This window comes from Motacilla alba, chromosome 1A (genome assembly GCF_015832195.1).
Source record: "Motacilla alba alba isolate MOTALB_02 chromosome 1A, Motacilla_alba_V1.0_pri, whole genome shotgun sequence".
NCBI lineage: Eukaryota > Metazoa > Chordata > Aves > Passeriformes > Motacillidae > Motacilla > Motacilla alba.
In genome coordinates this window covers 39,032,336-39,058,667 of record NC_052031.1, presented here as the reverse complement: position 1 = coordinate 39,058,667, position 26,332 = coordinate 39,032,336, and the positions used below count along the sequence as shown (strand labels likewise).

Here is a 26,332-nt window from a genome sequence, read left to right as displayed (position 1 = left end):
TGCAAAAGGTAAATGCCTGCCTTTATTTAATATACCTGGGGTTTTCTGAATATTACTGTGAACCAGTCAAGATTTTTCACTGTGGACAAATCAAGATTTGAAAGCCAGGAATTACTTATCATTTTACAAAAGACTCTTCAGAAAGTTACTGAGTAAAATATTTACAGAAATCTAATTTATCGCAGAAAGACTTTGGAAAAAAAAAAGAAAATGGAATCAAGAGGACTAATCTTTTAATTTTAGAAAAAAATCTAAAAGACAAGAGCTTACAATTTACAAGTAAAAACAATTTATGTCTGCAAAAATTTTCACAATCAAATTCCTTTTTTGTTGTCCTCTGTTCATGGTTTACCTTTTGTAAACTGCTTTAGCCAAACAGAAGTTACTGGTCACATTATAAAATAACAGATTGAAATGTAAGGCTACATGACACCATCTAAGATGGACAATCCAATGACTCCTTCCCTTTAAGACTACAGCAATGTATGAATTCTATTTGCAATTCTTAGCCATCTTAATAACCAGAATATATTGACATCATGCAGAGACTTTACTGTGTGTCAGTGGTTGTGGCAAGATGGTAAAGAACACAGTAATGTTTCTGCAGTAAAAACATTTAGTCCCAAATCATTGCTTGTTTTTAAAATGTGTTATTAACAAAAAAAAAAGCTTCTTTGTATACTTGAATAACTGAAATGCTCGTTGTCATGTATTATCCCATTTAATTTTTCTTTAGCAATTCTTCAATGTGTTTAAACACACTAGCATCTTCAATGGTTGGTGTTATCTGAAAAGTAAGAACACAGTAGCATGTGATAGTAGATAAGAATTTCATTCAGAGACTGTTCTAAATTTATACTTCAAAAGCAAGCAAGAAAAAAGTATCTGTAAAGCTCTGAAACATGAAAATCTTTTGGATAATCTGCAATAGAAATAAAACATAAAGTACTACCTGAAGCCATGGACCAGTTGCAGAACAGTCAAGAGAACCAAAACCACCATTTTGTGCCTTTGGATGTGCACGTGTGCCTAATTCATTGAAGCAAACATCTCTAACTTACCTTGTATGGCTTTCCACTGACGAGTGCAGAAAGAGCAGAACGTGGGATCTTGCCAGAGCGTGTTTTTGGTAGCTGTGTCACAAACATCCCCTTCTGGAAAGCTGCTACTGGACCGATGTTGGTCCGAACTCGCTCAACAATCTCTTGCAAAATCTTACTCTCTTGTGTCTTTATACCTAGTAAAGAAGGTAAAATCCTTTATCTTTTCTGAGACTTCTGCAAGTGCTAGTGACATCAGTTATCAGTGAGTTCTCACCTTGTTTCAGTACACACAGTGCAAATGGAACATGTCCTTTTAAAGGATCCTCCTGGCCCACAACAGCACAGTCTGCCACAGCGGGATGGAAGAGAATACACTGAGGGATGGAAAAAAAAATGAAACTAAACTAATAATAGACAACATTTCAGTGAAAAACAATGGTATGGTATGGTATGGTATGGTATGGTATGGTATGGTATGGTATGGTATGGTATGGTATGGTATGAACAATAAACATAGACTTTTTTTTACATTTTGACAGCCAAAAGTCAGTACACCTTAGGATTCCAATTACATGTGTTGAAGATGTACATGTGTATGTATTTTCATATATATTCATGCATGCTTTTCAAACAAACAGAAGAAACAAAGACTTTAGCAGCACAAAATAGAAATATTGAACAAACCACAGGTAATTTCCTTACAGCTTTGTGAGAGTATCATGTCTTTGGTTTTGTTAGTGAGATCTCTGCTGGAACAAATAACATTTGTCTAACATTATGAGTAACATGGAACTTAAATGCAGGGAGTAAGGACAAAAAACACAGAAGCACTCCTACTACAGACTTATAAAGTCTATTGGTTCATTTTCCCTGACACTTTTTTTTTTTCATTCTTTGTTGCTGTAATAGCATAGTTTCAACCAAGGCCAAATACATGCCCAGCCTTGGTTTCCACCCAGCCTAGCTCAGCTCACTCTCTGGAAAACTCAGCTTCCTGAGACAAACAAGAGAATTAAACCAGAGCTTCCTTCCTTCCTACTACATGTTTACACAACATCACATTGATAAAATATATCAAACTCTTTTTTAGGTAAAAAAATGTAAGCTTCCAATTAGCCAGCTGAGGTACTCATTTCCAGGAAAACAGTCACCAAGATGTCTCAGTACATACCAAGATGTATCTCACCAGGTCTGGGACAAAGCTGGCCTTAAGATGCCAGCAGCTGTGAATCCTCTTCTAAAGCAACTGGCTCTTTTTACTTTACCCCCTCACCGTAGGGCATTTTGCTGTCAACAGTGCCTTCAGCACTTTTCAGTCCTCTGGACTTGACCTCAAGAAGGACCTAACCTGACCCTACACAGAAGCCACATACTGTGATTGTGCTTGTTAAATTATCTGTGCATATAAGGACTATGTACTTGCTAATAACTGAACTTCACACACTGTGCTGCCAAAATCAAAGGTTTTAGGAATAAAGACACATTTTGACTGTTTTTCTTAAGTAGGAATACTGCATTTGCATTGGCTACTCATACAATGGTGTGAAAATGTGAAAGACAGGAAAAGTACAAAGAAAACAGGAAGAAAAAAACTGAAAGAACAGAAAGCTGAAACACTGTTGCTCCAACTTAAAAAGGGAGGCTCTTCTATGACCTGTTTATGAAACTGATGGGGAAAGGAACAATTCAGATAACCCATCTTCAAATCAGATTTCACCATCCTTAAGCTTTATAAAATCAAAACAGGAAGGAGAAACTGACTTCCTGTGTCATGGTCAGTACAACACACACCAAGTAGTTTTTAGCAAAATAAATCCGCTCAAATGTGTTTCTAGCACACTCTGTCAGAAGCTATACTCATTTCACAAACTATGACCCTAGACATGTCCCATGCCAGAAAAAAAGGCAAATGGAAAACACCGACCTGACAGTAGGTGCATGTTCTATCAAAGTACAAAGCATGACCATTTATGCATAGCTTCTGAAACTGGATTATTTTTCACAGGAATTATATATGATGTGCACAAACTAAATATAGAAGAGTGCACTGGGCTTATACAAGAATTAGAAGGGCAGAAGAGCCTACTTCAAAAAGCTGAATATACACAAATGCATTTGAATTCAGGCGCAGCCTACTTTGTCCAAAAGTCATTGTATCCACACTGACAAATCAAATAGGGATTAATCTTATGCAAGTCCTAATCCCTACAGGGTTTCAATGCATCACATACACTTAATGCACTTTGGTCACTTACAGGCCAGAGCCTCAGTAATGCATTCCATTTCCTGCTATAAATATCCATTTTTTCCTGCTCTAACTTCTTGACCATGGCCACAGAAACGTGATAGGCACAAATACCAAAAAAAATTAAAAAAAAAAACCAAAAAACAAAACAAAAACAAAAAAAAAAAAAAAAACCCAAAAAAAACCAACCAACCAAACAAACCAAAAAAACCAAAAACAGGAAACAAAATGACAATGAATTATGGAAAAGTAGACTATTAAGTCTATAACCACAGTAAATCAGTAAATACTGTTTTCCACAGGAACACAGAAAAAATATCTACACTAAACTGGCATTACCATCAGATGTCATAATTACCTACCAGGCATCAACAGGACTTCTAAGGTGGAGACTTAAATGTTGCCATATTGTTTTGTTGTATCTTGTTTTTGTACTTCTAGTCTGTCATTCATAAGTGTTGGTTATTCCAGATGGTTAGCTGGAATAGTGTAGTTATTGTAGCATTTTTCTTCAGTCTATCCAAAGTTCTATCAACCTGCCTCTGACTTCAAATGCTAACTTCAAATTACTGAAATCAGTAATTAGTAAATATCAATTTTAAAATTATCAAACTTTGTAAAGCAACTGAAAAGAAGAACAGAAACAGAACTAGACATTTAAAAATTGTTTAAAAATAGTAAAAAACTTCAGGAAGTGAAATGGTTTTCCCAGTATGATCACTGGGCACAAGGATGGATAGCAAATGCAGCAGCAGACAGAAACATCGTGATCATGGGAAAGGGATTTCTCATGATAAAATTCCTCATTTTTTAAGTCTGTTGCCTCAGATAGACAAGATTTGATTAGGCTTTTTTTTTTTTTTTCGGGAAGGGGCGAGAAGGGACACCACAGATTTACAGACCAGAGAAGAGAGGTGCATCAACATGCAAGATGAGCTTCTCATAATGGCCAAAATTCACTAATTGGCCAGGTAAACTGTAACATCTACTGCATTGCAGTAAACATGGAGCTCCAATAGTATTAACAGATGCATTAGACAAAGGAAAGAATTGTGTGGAATGTAACAGAGCTAAAACACTTAGTCAAAGCACTAAGGAAGAACTAGTAAAACTTGTAATGCAGCTAAAATGTAAATGTAGATAACATACTTGCTCAACAAGGTGATTGTCAATTACACGGTGATTCAATGAACCTCTAATTCTGTATTTACTGATCTTAATGAGGAGGGAATTGTGGTCTTCTTAACACTTTCCCATTTAACTAGCTATTTGCTGTGCGTGCATTAACATCACTCTTGGTTTTTAGCTTTGTTCAAAAGGTGAAGAGAAAAACTTCTAGAATGTTACTGTCATGAAACATTATGTTTCTAGGGGTAAGACCTAACTAGCAGGGAGAAAAACAGAGATGCTGAGCTCAGTATGATGGATCCAAAGGTAATACAGCAGATGAGGTGATTCAATTCATCATTTGTTACAGCAGCTTCAGACCCAGGCTGAAGCAAAGAAAACGCCCAGCTCAGCCCACGAGTAGTACAGCAGTAAGGGGTGGGGATGAGATTCCTGCTGTGCTTCAGTAAGGGAACACAAAAAAACTACTTCTACGGGAAAGAGGTTTAAGTAGACTGAAAGCAGCTTTTTATCTACATAGACTTAAATCAGGGCAGCAGCAGTTTCAGCTCCCTGGCTGACCAATCCTTGAGGGATTAATGTTTATGTGAACTTGTTCACTTCTGTGTAATTAGAATTTCTTCTATTCTAAGTTTCCTAGCCTTCAAAATAAAGTAGTCACTAGACTAACAGACATTATAAACCAAAAAACAACTTGCAGATTAGTTTCTGATTCAGTGAACAGTTAAATCCAGAGTTCTTAAAAGCATATTTTTTTCTCTTGTACACACCCAGCACACCTTTCCCTGTACTCCCTGAATAAGCAATTGATATGTCATCAGGGAAATTTGTAACTAGCAATCAATCACAGTGACTCCAGAAGGGTGAGTGAACAATGATATGAAATTCAAACACTATTATGAACTTCATTATTTTCAACTTTTTTGAGTTGCATGGGTATTACATTAATGACTTTCAATTTAACAGCAGGGTTTTTTACAGAAATTTTCATTGTTCATTTAGCACTCCTCATACAATAAGAGACAAAACAGCTGTCAAGAAACTCTGAAGTCTTCCAACCAAGAAAAAGCATTGAATATTAATCTCTGAAAAAAAAATCAGCCAACACTGATCATTGTATTTTAGGAAAAAAAGTTTCCACTCCAAAGTAACTACAGCAGTTGGTGAAACTACCCGTCACACTGATACTACACTATCTACTGTATTCCCAAATAAATACACTATTTGAGCTGAAAGGTATGCTTCCCACCCTAACACACTGCTCCTTCACTCCACCTTCAAATACCAAATTATGCCTGCCTTACCAATCCCACGGTACAAACTGCTTATTATTGACTAAAATTGTTATTTTTCTGGAAAACATCTTCATAGGAAGAACCTGAAACAGGAAATATTTTGGTTAAAAGTACCAATGGAAATGCAAACAAAACAAGTAGAAAACTAATGAGAGATCTTTCTGTGTGAGATTTTGAGATATGAGATGTGATGAAATGTGGGATTTTTAGTCTCAGCTTGCTTCATTCATCTTTTACTCTTCTATTTTGCTGTTGGGCAATGCTAACCTCTTCAATTGCACCTGCAGAAATTCTGTGTCCGGCAACATTGATCACATCATCAGCTCGAGACAGGACATACAGATAGCCATCTTCATCCATATAACCTGCATCCATAGTATCATAATATCCCTAAATACAACACAATGAAAAATAAATTCAGAAAGAGTACTAGGAATATTCATTAATTTACCAGAAAACACAAAAATAGAAATAAAAAATAGACCTGTTTCACATTATATATGCTTTTGGTGCTTGAAAGACTTTATTCTGTAATATTTGTCATCATTTTTATATCATATTATCCTGTGCTGCTCCCCATCCAGAAAGGTTTTGTTGTCTAATTAATACAGAACAGAATAAAATAAATAAACCCTGGCTTTTTCCCAACTCTGCTTACTTTGATTCCTGACAGCTTGGAGAAGGATGTTGCCTGGATCTACACAAGGAAAATGGAATTGGTGGAATATAATGGGTTGGACTCGATGATCTTTAAGGTCTCTTCCAACCTTGTCATTCTGTGAATTCTGTGAGTAATGACAGTTGTCAAATTCCTCCTAAAGATACTCCTGTTTGCTGTATCCAAACATACACTGTCATCATCATGCAATCACACACTAAAAATAATTTGTGTGACCAATTCACTCATTACTTTCATTGAGCCAAATCTTCCACTTTGAGCATTTGTATAGGGCCAATCTACCTATTTCTACAAGGAAAGAAGTAAGCCAATCCTTGGACAGTTCATCTGACAAGGAAACGTAACTAATGCAGCAAGAGCCTCCAGTGTATTCAGATGTACAGTGGACAAGAGTGTATTTTGGAGTGGTATGAAGTTAGCATGGCTGTATGCCAACAGGAGAAGTGTATTTGAAGCTGTGTTAGTGTATGGTTGCAGGTTAATATCTTAGATTAAATGACATGAAATGCTCAGAAGCTTATGGTTTACTTCTTCTGTTTCAGATGTTAAAAAAAACCCCAGCATAACCAAGAGCTGAAATTACAGGTGAAAAAGGATTTATCATGAAATTGTTTTAATTATATATACATATAATATGAAATTGTGACAACTTATGAACAACTGTTTCCCAGGTTAAATCTATTATCATTCAGTTCTGAAGCATTACCAGAAGTTTAAATAATTGATTTCATAATTCTTACTGGAAACTTTTGGAAATATAACTTCTGAAATGTTTCTTGATTTTCCCAAAGACCTGAAAAAGCTCCAGGAGGCAAAGGCAACCTAAAATTAAAAAGAACAGAAGGATAGTAAGAAAAATAGATATAACAAATACAACTCATGCTCTCCATTCATACTCTGTTTTCAGACAAACAATCATTGTCTACACAATCAGAAAACAGTTCAGCTTAGTGATATGCTGCTAACCAATAAAAAAGGCTATGTATTATTGTAATCAAATGTATATTGCTCTGCACAGTACCCAGACCTTACTTTTTACATAATACAAGCACCTCAGTAAAATAATATTTGGTCTAGTAAAAACTGTATACTGTATTATAAATGTGTTAACAGCATTTAGCTTTTGACATTTCTAAGGATTAAGTATCTGTTTGAAATTTGTGCATACACACTGTGATACAGGCAACTGCATTATTACAGGTCTCTCTTTCTCTAACATCCATACACACCCACACATGCATAGACAGATGAATTATCAGACACACAGATCTTCAGTTTCTGTAAAAAGATAAAACTCAAAGGACTTCAATCCTGAGAATCTGGATAAAAATGCTTTTCTGTTTAAACTGGGCATAATACTATTGGGAATACTGGAGAAGTTATGTGAAAGTATATTGATCCAAGTCACTAATAGAACTTTCTAAAATAATTTTACTTAAAGCTGCAAAATTCTGGATTGCTTTATTATTTGAGTTTTGAATACATACTAAACCCCTTCTTCAGTCAATGATATGGGCATGAGAAAATATGGGACACTTCACATACGTATCTGTCAGAAGAGAAGCTGCAGAAGCCTCAGCTAAAAAAGTGCTTGTTTCTTTCTTTAAAGCTCTGACAGGGTCAAACACAGATTTCTTTAACTGCCTGGGAGATATATATTCAGGCATATCAACACACGTTTTATGAAGTTTACCCCTAATAACAGGGAGAGAATGATCATATAAACAAACATAATATATTTACATCAAATCATAAATGCACCATACAGATTTTACTAGTATATGCCTGCATTGCTAACTAGCAAGTATTTAGCCGGAGGTATTTTATTTTCTGTTATAGTATCCCTGTGCCACCAGAAGGCAATACCTCTAGCAAAGAAACAGTTCTCTGTGGCATAGCAATTCTGGTGTCAGTACAAGTCTATGATGGTCAGTCACAAGAACAGGTGCCACCAGCTCTGTGACATGTACATTTTTAACATTACATTTACCAAAAAAATAGTTATAGTTATCATTTTATATATATATATATATATATATATATACACACACAGACAGAGAGAGAGAGAGGCAGAGAGAGAGAAAAACACACTTCAAAAAAATCCTAGCTATGGTAAAACCAGTACAAACTACATTGAAAAGGTCATATCATCCAGTAATGATCTGAATGCCTGATTTTCTACAATCCTAGTTTTTTTCAGCTTAATTCAGGTCAGCCAGCATAACAGAACATACTACTATAAATACTACTGTTTTTTCTCTGAGGATTCTGGCTCAACACATCCCATACATCACATTCCTTGTAAGTACGTTTAAGGTATGGCCAGAAATGCCAAGACACTTCCCACGAAGTTACCCAGGGTTCAGGAGGGCAGGTTGGCTTCTGCCCATCTGGAAGAAATGCACTGCCCTATTTTAAGCCTTTCAAGCTTAGTAAGCGTCTCTCTGATATAAAAACATGATCCATGGAGTGCTTGCCTTGGAAAAAAATATTAGAAAAACAATATATTGATCCTGGTGTTTGTGTATGCATGCATTTAAAAGGAAAAAAAAAATAAATCTCTTGTTTAGATTCAAGAAAAGCCACCAGAGAGTGGCAGTTACTATGGTTGTTACCTGGTTGCTAATAGTACAGCAATTCGTAACAGCCTCAGTCATTGCAAATTGCGCACTTTAAATTTATTTAGCAGTCTAACAGCTTTGTGATGGGAGAGAAAGAACAATTCATATTGATGAAGTCCTTAATTTCCCCACAGCTCCATTCAATACTTTGCAGTTAGTCACTGAATAGAAAAAAAACAGTTTTATTGCTGAAATTAGAAAAGCATTTTCTTTTCTGTCACTGTTTAAAAATCGAAACAGAGAAGTGAGGAACATATCACCAAAAATAAAACCCTCACTTTCACTATTTGGTTTTCTTGTCCTTGTTTGGATTTTTTTTTTCAAATGGGGAGACCAGAGGTGTCTCATGTTCCAGTTTGGTGGGGCTTTTTTTGCTTGTTTGTTGGGGTTTTTTTAGGAAAATTCTATTGATAAACACATCCACAGAGCATATTTTTTGTGTGTCTGTGGAAACCAGACAGCTAAATTAGTGGCTACCACAGGTATCTCTGCAGCACATATCATAACAGAATACAGACATCTGAAAATGTGCTTCCATGGCTTTCTGTGCAGTTCGGACCCCATTCATCCACTAAGCAAAAAGTGAATGCCCTCTTCCATGTGTCAGTCTTTCAGCACAATAATTCCAGAGCAACGGGCACATACAATTCTTTGATGAGAACAGAGCTCTTGGCATCATGACTTAGTAGAATTTCTAGGTTCTGTGCAAACTCAAATTAATAAAGGTAGAATTCAGCTTGCCAGAACTTAATCATGTTTATTGAAATTTTGTCAGGACATCAGAATTAAAATGTCCAGAGCCAAATATACCTCAAAACCACTGCTGTCAGTGGGAATGCTGCCATAAATTCCAAAGGGAGCAGAACTGGATCATAATTACATGCAAGGAGCCAGAAGAGAGAAAATGAGACTGTCCAAAAATAACAGCAACCTGAAAACAGACATCTCTTGTTTTTATCAAGGCCTCCATAAAAAAAGGAACATTTTGAGATGTTTGATTTGGGTCTTTTTGCCCTAGAAAATGTAACACACACCCACAATAACTCAGCATTTAAAAACTGTTGCCTCTTTGTCTAAAAAATGAGTTGATATGCAAGATCGTTGGCGATATTTTTACTAAGAGATATATTGAGCAAAAATGCCAGGAATGCATATGTAAGCATGACTGCCCCTCAGAGAGTCCTGATTTCCTTCCACAAGGGACAGGATCACAGAGGGCCAAGATAGGACTAGGTAGGTTCCTTCATTATAATTTTCACAATATACAAAGAAGTTGCTTTGTTTTGTTTCCCCTTGGGACATATTTAGTGTATTTCTGTAGCTGTCTGTTACCAACACTGTAACAGCAGTACAAATTATGCTATTCTACATTTACTCCAGTCAAAGAAAGATTAAAATTGTTGAATTACAAGAATACAGATCCAGGACTATTTCTCATTTAAAGGTTGAATACATTTAAGACAGCTTCAGGGAAACGAGGCAAACTTTGTAAATTAATTATTTAAATCATATGCGTTCATTTAACAAAGATTCTTTCTGGTAACATTTTACAAAGATAAGCAGGTAATTTCATTATAAATTGGAAAGACTAAGATGAATGAGCTTGACAGCATCACAAAAAAACTCTGAAGTATTTTAACAGTAACTGTTTTCTGGTACAGAATTTTAAATTACAATTATTATTTGCCTTTTTAACCATTGTTTCACAGTTCATTTATTTTTCATACAACACTGGTAGACCTTTCAAAGAACAGTCCACCTTTAGCTTAGCCCAAAAACTCTGACTCCCACATAGCACATCCTTTCAGAATGCCACTCATCAAAATGGTGTAAGATTCCTTGTTAATGGAACCAAGCAATTATAGACAGAGAACTCAAAAGAGAATTTACACAGAAAAGCAGATTTCTGAAATGAAATAACAAATTATTGGAGATATTACCTTGCTGGAATTCAGAAAAGACATTATTTTATTTTATGGTAGGCAATGATACTCAGTGGCTATTCATTACAGCCAATAATACAAGTAAGGTATTACAGCAAGTAAATACAAGCCACTGTTAAATGAGTTTGGGCTTCTGAATGGAACAAATAATCTTGGCTGGCAGCTATAATTATTACTCAGCATTTATGTAGGGTTGTGCATAAATATCACTCTTATGAAAATGTTTGCAAGTTTGAAAAGCATCTGGAAGCTTTTTCAGACTCTAGGAACAACAACACAGAAAAAAGGCTGAAGAAGAGTAGAGGATCTTGAACATTCATCAGTCTGCATGAAATATTACTTCAGTTTGCTGAAATGAGTTACAAAAGTAGTTGATCTCAGTGTGGATTTTGCTTTAGTGGGAAAAGAGAAAAAGCCATCAAAAACTAGTGAAAAGTGCTTGGAAAAATTTCAAAGTAAGGAAAGTTCAAATAGTATTTACATGTACTGAGCCAGAGATCTGCTAGAAAAACTATCTTTGGACAAATTGCTCTCACATTGGAAGACCTACTTATTGTTTTATCTGTAAAGGGAAAAGACAAAGCTGATAAACATATAGAAGGCTATCAGGAAGATAAATCTTTTGCACAGGTATTTAAACTGACCCTCCATATAACACAGCCTGAAAGATGCCATCTACTAAATCCTGCCTCAACCCACAACTTTTAGTTAAAATAGGTATCTGGGTTAGGCCTAAAAATATCAAAGTAAACCACCATACTCCCAAGAATTTATTCCAATGTCTTACTACTTTCGCTGCTAAAACAGTGCTTTATTGGTCATCTGAATGCATCCAGCTTCAGCTTCCAATTTATTTATGCTACATTAAACAGCCATCTCTCAGAGATTTTTTTTTTCCTCCGGCCTTTAAAAGGTTACTATTTTACTGATCTTGGGTGAATTACATACCACAGGTTTTCATAACAAGCAGATTCTAGCTCTCAAGTCACTCTCATTCATATTTTCCCCAAAATGCAGTCACTTTCTCAACAATCTTGAAATACAGTCATAAGAACCAAGCATAATGCATCAATGGATGAACTAACATCACATCCACAGACAGTAATGTTGGCTCCTCTTCAGTTTCCCTACTGAATAACAAGGAATCCTATTGCCTGCAGTTACACTAGCAGCTACCTTTCATTCAAAGATCCTGTGTACCCAGAAGTTTATCCATTATAATATAAAAAGCTCATTTGAAAGTCACTGCTTTCTAGGGCCCTTCATCTTATAGATCTAGCAAATTGTCACTTTACCTAGTTGTACAGCCCTTGCATACAAGAACATTGTCATTGCCTTCTTTTCTTCCTGGGCAGTGGGAGAGCACAAAGAGAGCTGTGACTTTTCCCATGGGTGTATCCCAGTTGGAATGCCCAAATGTTGACTCATCAAGTCTTACAAGATCTCCAGTTTTTTTAATGAAATACTAAGGTACTACAGTGTGCTGCAGATTACACCTTTTCCTTTGCCTTGCCTTTCCTTTAAGCTCCCTTGGTTAGCAATCTATTGAGCATTATAATGATTACAATCCTGGCTTCAGGTTGCTTCATCCTTTCACACAAATACTGACTTATTGAATGAGTAAGCTCTTTCTTGAATACTTATTTGCTCACTAAATACTGTATAAATATTGAACATATTACCACAAATCAGAAAACTGTCAATGGGTTGCCTAATTTGAATAGCACCTCTTCTACTAAAGGATATTCACTCAAAAGCATTTGCTTTGGAAGTACAGTCATGTTTCTCTCTGGCTAACCTACAATGTACAATCATAAAAAGCTGTGAATTTATCATCACTATTTCTTTATAAATATTGACTATTTAAAATTTATCATGAATAAATATTTTTAAATGTATTTTAGTTTTTACAGCACTGTACATAAAGTTTTGCATGATTGCACTCGATACAATGGAGTGGGTCATCATTTCAAACCCTCTAACTCTTTTAGAGTATTTTGATTTTTCTTCCTCTTCGTTCACTAATTCCAAATCCACAAAAAAAAAAAAATTCCACAACATTAGTAGTTTACAGAGCCTCTCACACAGCCACTTTTCTTAAACACAATTAAACCAATGCAACTAAAGCATTTCAGAATCACTGTATGATGCAACTATATTGTCTCACCTCCTGCTGGATATGGAACATATTTATGTGATTCCATGCAGGGGAGATCACTAAAGCAAACTTGTAAATACTTACCCTGCAGAACTCCACTATCGTGGTACAAAATTAACTATAGAAACACTATAGGAAGTGTCATCAGGGTCTAGCAGCAAACTCATTGGCAGTCACTACTCTCAGGAAAGAATGAGCACAAGGCAAATGTAGTCCTGTTGCACGTGAATATAAAGAATAATGCTAGCTAATGAGACAGTGCTGATGACTGCTTCAAAAAATAATCAGTTTGTGGTATTTTCAATGTGTAAAACGAAAACTGGAATTTACATGGGATTTCTCTTTGCTAATGTTCCTTACAACAACAGACAACCTAGAAAATTCTTATGGCTAATCAAAATGACATATATACATACAAGTATGTATATACAAGTATATACAAGTGTATTTTCAAGTGTGCATTAATTACAGGCAGGCCAGAACAATGCAAGCAGAAATGTGTCACTAAACCAGACTGGTCTTGCTAACAGAAATGGAAGTCACTGCTGCTATCATTTTCACTTCAGAAAAAATTCTCAGAATCTTTCATGTCCAAAAATTCTAGTTCAGAAAAAAATACATATAAATTTAAAAACAATACATACAAGCCTAGCCTCATAATCTGCAGTTACCTTTATTTTCCCTTGTCCTTCTGTCACATTGCTTTCAATTGTTTTACCCTGAAAGGCTTGTGAAATCAGAAATATTATTGCATTGTCCAGGTAAACTAGTATGTATGAGAGTTTTTATCGAGGAATAATTTATTCAAAGGGCAGAGATGATGGTTATATGGAAAAAAAAAAAAAGAACACCAGAAGAGATATCAGTTGACAGAAAAGTACAGAAAAGAACATACTTGGGGCAGCAAGTTGGAGCAAATAGATGTAAGAAGTACCTTTCTAGAGTATTTGACTCCTGCAGGATGAAATTAAAATGTAAATCTCTGCTGCAATAAGAGATATTTTAAATACTGTACTTAGGAAAACTGCAGGCCTCAAGCAGCCCCAAACAGTCTTTACCAGGAGTTAGTCTGGGATAAAAACAACCAAGAGCTGCCATTTACCACTTCTGCACAGTTGTCATAAGTAGTGTATGGCCACTCTCATCTCCAACAAATACTGAAGAATATTTCTCAACTCACCTATGCTACAAATCCCTGTGTTTTTTCATATTTTACTAGGCTGTACGACAGAATAATAGTCAGAACTATCCTGAGTCCCCCATTTTCCTCCAGCTGTAGGGGGATATGCTCTGGGCTGACAAACCAACACTGCTAGTTACAAAGATCATCTCCACTGCTTTAAAGGGTCTGTAGATGTAGAAGACTGCTAAGAGAGAAATGCCTTCTTTGAAGGAGGACTTCATGAAACTTTGCTTTAATAAAAAAATAAAATAAACAATATAATAAACATAGATATGATAAAATAATATGCTAAAAAAAACAAAACCAAAAAACCTCCCTCTTTTCATTATTAATTTATTTGATTGCAGCAAAAGTCATTCTGAACAAGACAGAGCAAAACAAATGAAACAACAGCTAAACAATATATTAACACATTTGTAATCCCTTGAGAAAACATCTAAATGTGGGGCAACATTAGGGAAGTCTGTCTTTCAACTTGTTTGGCAGAGTTGCTACAGATGGAGTTCATTCCACTCTTCTTTTGGCAGACAAGGCTAAGTACCCACCCTAAGCCAACTGTGCCACTCCTGCATCCACTGGAAAGACATGAACATGTCTGGAAGGTGATTTATCCATCGTAGTGGAATAACTAGGCATGAATAATATAATGAATAACAATAATTAATCTGAATATCTAAGCAGCTAGCTTACAATCCTTTGTTTTATTATGGCTTCAGGCACTACAGAAGTGAGAGCTTTGAAAGACAATTTTCCACCCTGAGCTGGGTTACTGATACTGCAAACCAAAGTCTACAAAAGGCTGGAGCAATTTTAAGTACTTGCGCTTAGTATGAATGTACGTACTCAACAATGGAGTGAATGCACAATCTTATACGTGTCTCAAGAAAACTATGCCTAAATATGAGTCTGCTGACTCGGGGGAGTTAAACCTATGCCTCTGTGTCCTGCCAGCTTAGCTGAAGGTGCTGAGAAGGAGGCAGGGTATAGACTTCATCCTGAAAACACACATCTGCATCACACAGTACAATAAGTTGATGTGATATTACTTTAGTCTCCACAGGGGTCTGGTTACATAAGACCAGTCATACAGCTGAATAAAAAGCCTCCCCACCTCGGCAGCTCCACCTCCCACACAAGCACTGCGCCAGCCCACCCCCACTGCTGGCGCTGCACGTCTGCAGCTCCAGTGCCTGCTGCTCCTGTCTCTCACCCCCAGCTCGTGTGCCTCAGCCAACTGCACTAACAATTCAACAAAATTGGTACATCCGTCCCAATGCTTCAGCTTTTGACAGATTTTCAGTTCACCGAAGGTTAATACTAATCTTTGCATTTCCTTTCATTCATCTAAGCGAGCAATGAAGACTCTGAGCTACCACAACTCTCCAAAAATCTACCACAGAAGAAATGGATAAATACATTTCTTTGGGACTTGTATTTGCTCGCAGTTAGAAAATGTTCAGAGCTGAAGTTATTTTGTGTGACTGAAAAAAAGGTGGGTACAGATACCACATTCATCACAAAGCAGGTGTCTCTCTCTGAGGAAAAAAACCTGAGGAAAATGCCATTTGCCTGAAAGCCTGTAAAACATCCAGAATACAGAGCTGGCATGGGCTGTAAAGAGCACTAGCCCATAGAATACTATGGGAGTAAGGAAAGGTCCTGGCAACAGTGAGAAGTCAGCAGGCAAGATAAATGTAACTGATGTTCACAGGGTGATCTAAACAGAGTCCTTTTTATCTAAGGAAATGTGCCTTAGAAAGGTGTACTTTCAAAAAGAATATTAGAGTTTATGGAACTCATCTGTCAGGAGTCTGGTAAATGGTACTAAAAATCACTTTCATGATGCACAGCAGGGATTTTTTTTACTTTTTTTTTCCCAGAGCCCTTTCCTGTATGTATTTTGTCCAAGTACTGGTCCAAATGAACACTCTTTCATGCAAAGCACACACAGGAACATCTTGGTTTTTGTTGGTTTTTTTTACAGAGAACAGAAAATACATGTTCTCCCTCTAAGAAGGTGCATCAGCTGGGATTAGGAGATCACGAAAGAAGAGGCAGTATCACACCTGTAAGCTGAAGCATGCCAATCTGTACTGCTGTATTATTTCACTAAATGGAAGGATAAAATAGTGAAGGCAATGATTCAGTATCTTGCTCATATATTGGAAGAGGAAGGCATCATTCTGTGCCAAGACTCTGAAAATTAAGAAAATGGTAAACTTTGCTGTAGTCTAAGAAAATCTCATTCATTCACACAACTTTGTCTGCAATTTTTCAACATTAATGAACATAAAACATTCAGGGAGTATGGTATCAGTATCAGAGACAGACAGACATGCTTTTCAATCCTCATTATTTCAATTATTCTTATTTTTATATAAACTTTAGTCAAAAGACAACCCATGTTGTTTCTTTTAACTGTACGATATTTATTTTTCTTACTTTACCACAATATTTCCCAAAGTCTTTGCCTTCACTGGTTTCTTATTTTCATCCAGAATCATGACTGTAAAAAAATAATATAGGAAGAAAACTCAAGTTTAGTAGTGTATTTTTAGGTGAAGGTAAATGTCTTTCTTTATGGATATCAATTTATGTCACACTTCAGAATGGCAATACACCAAGCAACAGAAGGAATTAAGTAATTTGGGAGTGCCAAACTGGATACTCTCATGACTTTATTAACATTCAGCCTTAAGTACAAAAAGTCTTAAATAATACTTGTGTTTTGGAAGCAGAAATAGCACAAAGTCCCAAAAGGCAAAAAAGGAACTAAAAAGTAAAAGAAGCTTTCATACTGGAAAATCTAAACTTCTACACAGCAAAGAACCATTAAGATACATGACAAATATAAATAAAAAATATGTGGGCACCATGAGCAAGAAATAACAACCAAGATGACTGAAGTCTAACCCAGTTCATGTGAGAAATACTATTAGCAGTAAATAAGTATATCTGGTTTTCAAAGGCTCTCAGGAGTCTCAGAAAAATACCCTTCAGCTAACAAGGTTCACTGTAGACTAGCAAGAAGAGATCAAGTAACTCTTGAAGTACCCAAAGCTGCACAGCAGGGTAATGCTCAGAGTACAGGACAGAATCCAGACTGCCCAAATGAAGCCTTTTCCCTGGATGGAACACTGCCTTCAGTGAAAGCATCATATCCTGATACTGAGATTTCTGAGGAAATCATCTGAAATAGCCTCTTTTGTGCAGTTACCTGGGAAATGAAGCTACTACAACCATCCATTCCATCTCAAGGTGTGCACATAAGAAAGGAATGACAGCTACCACCTTGGCCTATGATATGAAATTACGTAAGATGAAGCAACTAAACCATAGGAAAACAGGGACGGAAGATTGTGACAGACTGGGCTAATAAGAATTACATGTTTTTTGAAGCCTTCCCAAGCAATGAAAGCAATGTTCAGTTGTATCTAAATCTCTTCAAATGATCTTACATTCTGGATTACAAAGTTCCAAAGGAAAGGGGGAAAAGTGGATGACAGATTTCTGACTAAAACTCTGCTAAAACCTATATGAGTAATATCTTATCCTGCCTGCAAAGAGCACCAACGTCTGTAATTTATTCCTTCTAGCTGAAGCTACTCCTTCAAAGATGATGGTAATTTTAAAGTAACTGAAGAGCCTGCTGAAAGCAATGGCTACACACACAGACACAAGCAAGTACACAAGGCCAGTTTTACAGAGACCCGCTTGTGCAGCTGTCAGTGTTTTCTCTCCTGTTTTTATGATACTAAGTAAAATCTAATCAGTTTACTGTAACTGTTTCATCAAGGTACCAATCCCAATATATATCCTTGCAAGCTACATATTTCAATGTAGAAAGATTGGGGAAGCAAGATACTATGCTGCCCATTCCTGAATTACTGAAGAACTGACTTGTTTCTTCAAAATGTGAGACCTGCTTCAGTCTGAAAATGCACTGCAATTACCTGCAAAGGTTCAAGCAGATCAAAGGAAAAAGCACAGTATCATGTCTGATTAAAGGCAACAGACCTAGAAATTAGTATTTTATCTTCACTCACTTTTAAATGCAATTTGTGCCACTACACTTTGATATCATAAACTTATTCCCTTTGTCCCTAAAAGTCAACAATAAATCAGCTTCTTTTTAGCAATATGTAATAGGAAAGAATTTGTACATGTTAAAAAAAAAAAAAAAAAGTAGATCTTGCAACTTCCTTTATATTGCAGCATGTCTTAATCAGCCATCTAGAGCTGCATGCATAAACTAAAACCACAGTATCTTCTAACTGGCATAAGGATCTCCTCTAACAAGTATAGTAACAGCAGGAAAACAACACCAAAGAGAAGTGGATGACAGCAAGACAGCAGCCAAAATAGAGTAATTTTTTAAAAATCACTAGTTTGTGAATAGCTGCTTTACAGGACATTTTGGTCAAAGACTGAAAGAAGTAAAATTATTCCATAAATCTTTAGTGAATTTCGGTGCTCATTTTTTGTTTCCTTTATACGGTATGCTAAAGACATTTCCATCATTCTCTCTGATGAGAATCTTTACTTACACTACTTCCAATGTTCCAAAATATTAATCAGAAATTTTTATATTCTTGTTACTTATATTTCTTTCTAGTCCTGACTATCATCTGATAACATGCATTATGCAATTACATTCTTTCACCCTTTCCTACTTATTAGAACTCTGGAGAAACTTCATGGCTTTGTTTTTAAGCTATTGCTCATCTTCATGCCATAACTGTAAGTGCCGAAACCAAGAGCTGCTAAAAATATTTGAGGTTTTTTTTTTTTTAATGCTCACCACCACTTACATGTATTAAAAGAAAAATAACAGCTTAGATCTTTCTGACCAATGATATGAGAACTTTTTCTGAAGACCACTTGATCTTTAATGTAATTATTTTTCAGATTTCAAGTAACTCTTTAAAATTGTGTTAAAATCAGGGCTCCCAGGTATTAAAATACTTCAGCATTCTTAATCCTGTAGCTGCATCCCTACATGCAAATACCTTCCAGACAATGAGTTCTCATCCTTTTTGTGCTGGTCCATAGCCTATCATTTCTCCTGGCTGGAAATAAAAATGCTCCACAGGTACTGAAAGACAGTTTGCTTAACAATTCTCTCAAGTTGTGTAGAAGTGCAGAAGTGCATGTAGAAGTACAGATGATTAATGTGTCAAAGTATGTGCTAGCCTTTTCATATAATAAAGGCAGAAGTAGTCAATCAATTTTCTTGAAGATTACTCTGAATTTTTTATTCACAATCACATTCTACAACATACAAGAAAGCAGGAAGGAGGAAAGTATCTTGGTAAGACTGTAATTTTCTTTTACTACAAGATATGACAATTAAGAAGCACTTGCTCGGGAATATAAGCAATGTCCTTTCCTAGTAACATTTTTAGCACAGTCTTACCATTATATCCTGGCACTGGTTTTCCTGCCTGTCCAGGTGGAGGTGTTGTAGAGTTCCCCAAACCAATGCAGGAAGCCGTAATTGCAGAACCAGATTCTATTAAGAGAACAAACATGCATACTGTCAGTTAAGGCTGGTTTTAGTTACATTCAGTATGTACTAGTTGTAAGTTTTCTGATGCTCAGCACATCAAAAATTTTTTTTAAAATTCCTAGACAAACAATGGAAGATTTAGAATCATAGAATCATGGAATATGCTGAGTTGGAAGGGACTCCCAGATATCACTGAAGTCCAACTCCTGGTCCTGCCAGGACACCTCCAGGAATCACACCATGTACCTGAGAGCATTGTATAAACACTTCTTGATCTCTGTCAGGCTTGGTGCTGTGACCACTGCCCTGGGGAGCCTGTTCCAGTGCCCAGCCACCCTCTGGGTGAAGAGCCTTCTCCTAATATCCAGTCTAGAGCTCCCTTGGCTCAGCTTCATGCCATTCCCTTGAATTCTGTCACTGGTCATGAGAGGGAAGAGATTGGTACCTGCCCCTCCACTTCCTCTTGTGAGGAAATTGAAGACCACAGCGACATCTCACCTCAGTCACCTCCAGGCTGAACAGACCAAGTGACCTCAGCTGCTCCTCATACAGCTTCCCCTCAAGGCCATTCACCATCTTTGTAGCCCTTTTTGGGACACTTTCCAATAGCTTTATAATTTTTATATTAGGGCACCCAAAACTGCCCCCAGCACTCGAGGTGAGGCTGCCCCAGTGCAGAGCAGAGCAGGACAATCCCCTCTCTTGCCCAGCTGGTGATGCTGTGCCTGATGCACCCAGGATGCGGGTGGCCCTCCTGGCTGCCAGGGCACTGCTGACTCGTGTTCAACTTGCCATTGACCAGGACTCCCAGGTCTCTTTCCAGCCTCTTATTCCCCAGCCCGTACACCCAGGGTTGCCCCATCCCAGGTGCAGAATCCAGCACTTGTCTTTGTTTAACATTCTTGTCTCATTTCTCCTTACTCTGACAACCTCTCTATATTCATTCCAATTGGCCTGATCCTGCTTCCATCTCCTGTGTATTTCCTGGTTACACTTAAGTAATGACAGGAGTTCTTAATTCATCCACATAGATCTCTTCCCCCTTTGCCTGATTTCTCGCTCATCAGGAGCATCATTCTTGAGTCTGAAGGAAGTGATCCTTGAGTATCAATCAGCTCCCTTGGAACTCTCTTTATTGCAGGATCTGCTCCCACAGGATTCTTTCAAGAAGACCTTTCGAGGTTAAAGTTAGCTCTCCCAAAGCCCATGATTACAGTCTTGCTCTCCTGTTTCCTCCTTGCCCACTACTGAATTCCACAACAGTCATTTCATCCATCAACCTTCACATCTTCAACAAGGCATTCATTACCTGTTTGTTAGCATAAGGCTGAGGAGCACACCACTCCTCATGGGATCCTTCACTACTTGTGTCAGAAATTGTCATCAATGCTTTCCAGTAACGCTGACACCTTCCTAAGCATCCCCACAGTTACACAGCTAGAAATCCTTCCCTCCTCACCTTCCTCTCTTTTCACACAACATTTTTATACTACCAGAGTTGTTATCATAGAAGAAGAATAAATACTATCTAGTCATATAAAAGAGAGTCTAAGACTGAAAAAATCCCAGTTGCTCTTCACTCTTCCCCTCTAAGGAAACAATCTACAGAAATTACTTTGAAATGCTGCTGTGATGCTGAGCCACAGAAAACAAAGTGTAGGTGGTTTTGGATATTAGCAGGAACACAGGATGAGACTTTACTTTTAGAACTATGACTATCTGATGATGTCTCAGGTCACTTGGCCTGGAATTCATAGTCCATGCCACCCAGCAAACAAAGCAGGTTTGTCTCCAGCTGTAGATGTATATGTATATCTAATCGGTATGTTCAAACCTATTTTCAGTATGCTTGCACAAGGAAATTAAAGTATTTTTTGCTGTGATTTTTTTCAACCTCCATAGCATTAATCTTCCACTTCAGAAGTTATGTGACTATTCAAGTGCTTCAAGAAGCAAAAACAAAAACAAACTAAGAGACTCTTGTAGTGTTTTTACAGTAGGTGTTAGTAAGTAGCTGAAAGCTTAGCATTTACAGCACAGCTGAACTAGGACCTAAATAAAACTGCGGGACACAGAATAAAAATTATCAACCCTCCATGCTAATAAAGACAGGCTAAAAAGTTTGCTTTGTTGTTTCCTAATCTTTCCCCATTCCATCCTCTACTTAGTGCAAATTCCCTGCACAGTCATGGGGGAATCTTTTCTTCTAAGATACAGAACACCCAGGCTACAGTAACAATGGTGACAAAGTATCAAAATTATCTACCATACCCCGTCCAAGATCACACTAACAAGTTGTAGAAAAACAAAATGTATTCAACAGTTTTGGAGCTTTATTTTCTGCGCAGTATTTATACTGAAGAATTTTCCTCTTTTACTTGGAACAGAAGGAACAGTAAATTGGAAAAGTCAGTTGAACAGAGAGTTTCCTTTTTGACTGTGTTAGGAGAAGTGGAAGCACAGTGTACATGTTGCTTTACATACTGCACTGCAAGAGCTACAAAACATACTGCAGCAGATCAGGCAGAAACAATAGCCTCCTATCACCAAAACATAGGAATTAGGTTTGCTACTGAGTGACAGGGAGCACAGCACCACTGTTAGCCTGATGTACCAGTAACATTGGTGTGGACTGGGAATTGACAAGCATTTCTCATCAAGAATCTCAATCCAAAGACCCTAAGGGGAGTGGAAGAACTACTGAAAATTAGTTTGGGTTTGCCTGACTCTCTAGTATGCTGCTCATGAAATCAAGAGAAACTTGAAAGGAAGCTTCACTGTACTAACTTGTCTGGTTTTCTACCTGCTTTTTGGACAACAGTGATGAAGCCTGAATGAAAAGCCATTTATTCTGGAAAATCACAAGTTCTAAAACTTTGTGAAAAGGTCTTTAAAACTGTTGCTCTTTCTTCTATTGTCTTTTTAATTATCAATGGATATATAGTTTTCATATTTACCCAGTGCTCTAATATCTAAGCCATACATTCAGTTCCCACAGGGCAGTAAGACTTTTTATATACATGGAAAAAAATACAGGGTTTTTGGTACTTGGATCAGATAATAATTCAAAGAGAGAATCCCAAAAGCATCTGCTCTTTAGGTGAGGTTAGCTGTTCCTGAATGCTAAAGATTCCTCTTCAATATAGAATCACAAAGGAGTACTGTCAAAGGACAGCATGAAGCTTTGTGCTGTGTGTTTCTTGGGAAATCAACATTTATCTTTCAAAGAGGATGCTGGATTGAAATATCAATTTCCCAAACCTATTAGGCAACAGCAGCCTCTTTCTACAACAGTTTTTTTCTATCACCATGAAAACAGTCTGAGTTTAAAGGGGAATTCAATTCAAAATCCTCCTGAAAAGAAATCATCACTGTTCAGCAAAAAACAGGATTTTATGTGTTATTTAAAATATATATTTTCCTTAACAATTCTGTGTAATACAAATACTGAGTGGCCCTTTATTATAGATTTCAAATAAATAAAGTTGCTCATGAATCTTTGAGTTCAATAAAGGTTGGTTTCTTTACAATTCAATTCAGGATCTATGTGCAGGTTACAAGATTCAGGACTGAAAAGTTGAAGCAGTAACAGTCTAAAGAAGACTTGTCAAGTGCACATTGTCAAGTGCACATTGTATTCTATCTATCCCTTAAATCAAGTTTCTGCATATACGATCAGACATCCCTTAACTGACACTCATTTGTTTATAGTTCAAGATCCTCTGAAATTAATGCACAGCACCTAGACAGATTTCCAATGCTGAAGACTTTAGGAACTTCCATATTTTTAATGGAAGGAAAAAAACAATAGGTCTGTCATACAGTCTCTTTTGCAAACATTTGCACATCAACTGTCCACTCACTAAGCTACCAAGTTAGCTTGCCCTCCAGCTGTGGAAGGCTTTTCAGGAACAACCAGATCATAAAACCAATTTCCTTTCTGCATAACACCTTAAGATGTGACAGTGAAATAGCTATTTAGAAGAGCAATGTTTTATACTGGGAAAACAATGTTTCACAACTAGTCTGGTGAAGGTATTCAACATCTGCTCTGAGTTATAATGAAAACAATATGGTGTACCTCTGAGAATAATGAAAAGCACTTCATTGAGACAGAAAAGACAGTTACTGAGGGATGGCCTTAAAATCAAGGCTGTTCAAGTGCCCCAACTCCCTCCTTATGCTTCTTCTTTTCAGGATAAGGGCTAATGTAAAAAATAGTCCTCAATAATCACAGATGTGTCCTTCTTTGTTTTGTCCCACTCTACCAGCGAGTGATACTACTATAAATCTATTTCAATATTACTTAAATATCCAGTATAAACTGGACAGCTAATGAGTAGTCTGATACATGAACTTTATTTTCCTTTGCACCTTGGAAAATAATTCTTATGCCAAAGAAGGTGCTGTTGATCCAGAAGCAAAAAGTGCACTCTCCTACGAGTAGCTAGGGTAGTCTGTAACTTTATTAATCAGAAAGCTTGCACCTACCCACGTGCCTGATTTGCAGAAGCTGTGTTCTGCCAAATTATGCAAAGCAACACCAAGTAGGTTTTGTGCTCAAAACCTTCTCATTCACAGTCAACAGCCAAGTTCAATCAAAATAAACAGTTTTGAAATAACTCAGGACTTTCAAGATGAAAATCTACCACTTATTTACTCTGTGCCACTTACATTCCTGATACATTATAATTTCTAGACTGTGTCTCATATTCCTCAACATAGTAGACTGCTATGCTGCTGAAATATTACCTTTTTTGGTAGGAAATACTTAGGCAAAACACTGCATTTTGGCATGAATATTTGAGCTTGGGCTGTGCTAAGTTGGTGTATGTAAAGCTGCCTGCTTTGAATTTCTTAGAATGCAATGGAGAGACACTAAAAGCATACAAAAGAGGTACGAAGATATGTAGCAGGAGAAGGAAAGAAGAAAAAGGAGCAACTGTCATACATTACCATATTAATGAATGCAATAAATATAATACACAAATTTCTCACTGTGGCTATGCTGTTTTGAGCCATTCTTCTGACAAGGATGTCACTTTTGTTGTGGGGAATTAAAGGAATTACTACAGCAGCAGACTGCACTAATAAAATGGAGAGTCTATGAAACAGGAAAGCTTAGGCAGCAACTCATTACAAATCCACTCACACCACAAGAATGTACCTCTGAAGAGACTCCTTCCATATGTTCCCTCCACACAGTGGTCATTTTCATTATGCCAGAAAGGGTGAATGAAGAATTCAATAAAATTACAGCAAAATGCTTTCTAGTAAGGCAACAACTATTGGGCATTCTGGAACAGAAAACCACAGTACCAGATTAATTACAGGACTCAAAATCTGCATCACAGTATACCATACTGCTTCCTTAAAATAAAACTGAATCTAACACATCACAGAAACAGTATGCACTGGCAGTGTCCTGAAGATTCGGGGGCCAGATCATCAAGTATTCACACAGACCTCATTTCCTTCATCCTTCGGCACAAAACTGCCCAGAGCAAAGAAGTCATTTTCCTTTATTGCTAAAAGCCAAGCAAGCTTCTAACTGCAGTAGCAGTAAGCAGCCTCACTCACAGCTTGGATTTAGCGCTGTTAACCCTGACAAACTGTGTCTAGATAGTCATGCTACAGGTTGGTAGCCCAAGCACCAGCTCCATCTTATGCTTACTATTGTTGCAAGATAATTTCTGATAATTGCTTTAGCATCTATACAGTACAGCTCAGCCATGCCTTCAGCAAGGCCTCAGAAGAATCTTGTGTAAATTGTGTAAATTTGGCAAGCTGCTTTCTTCGCTGCTTCCCTGGAAGAGATCTACACCAGGATGGTGCATGACACATTATATTATTAATTTGTAAAAAGAATAAGCACATATGGCTGATGCTGGGCATTAAAGTACAAACAATCTGATGCTAATTATCCATCAACACTAAACAAGGAGATGACACCTGGCCACTATTATCCCAGAGCACTAAAGGGCACAAATAAGGACAGTTTGGATAATCCCAATACAATATGATGTGTGATGCTGCCACAAAAATCCACAGCAGTGCTGCACCCACATTGTTAGTATATATTGCTATGGCATGATTTTTACCACATTCTAAGAGTAAAAGCTAGTGAAAATTATTTTCAGAGCTATGATAATTATACTATGAACCTCCCCATCCATTTTACTCATTTCCTCTTCATTTTATTTAAGCTTGTCATCAAATGAAGAAAAATTTAATGAAAGAGCTTACATTTACTGAAATTCTATCTAGGAATATATTTAGCATGGTACTACAGCAAATTATAACAAAAAACTGAGAGGAGCCCCAAGAAGACAGCAAGGACTGAAGAACTGTAAATTCTGAAGGATACCCTGATTCAGTTTTATCAAGTGTCAGAAAGAAGTATGAAATTAAATCCAGTTCACACATAATACACCATTAGATTAGATTAAAGACAGTCTGTCATCCTAAACAATAAAAGGCTGGCTAGTAGCAAAACTTCAAAAACTTTTTCATGCAAGATTTGGTATT

At 36.9% G+C, this 26,332-nt stretch overlaps 1 protein-coding gene across 5 annotated transcripts in view; it reads right to left on the bottom strand.

Annotated features, from left to right (window-relative positions):
* The window catches only part of ACSS3 (acyl-CoA synthetase short chain family member 3), a 108,325-nt gene continuing 81,993 nt past the window's right edge, over positions 1-26,332 (bottom strand). For all 5 annotated transcript variants that reach the window (XM_038154186.1, XM_038154182.1, XM_038154183.1 and 2 more), the window contains 7 exons: positions 19,712-19,807; positions 16,738-16,801; positions 7,131-7,212; positions 5,979-6,101; positions 1,318-1,417; positions 1,062-1,237; positions 1-787 (listed from right to left, as the gene is read on the bottom strand). In XM_038154186.1, the coding sequence (XP_038010114.1) occupies positions 722-787; positions 1,062-1,237; positions 1,318-1,417; positions 5,979-6,101; positions 7,131-7,212; positions 16,738-16,801; positions 19,712-19,807 (707 nt within the window). In that variant the 3' untranslated portion in view covers positions 1-721. The remainder of the gene's footprint in view (positions 788-1,061; positions 1,238-1,317; positions 1,418-5,978; positions 6,102-7,130; positions 7,213-16,737; positions 16,802-19,711; positions 19,808-26,332) is intronic.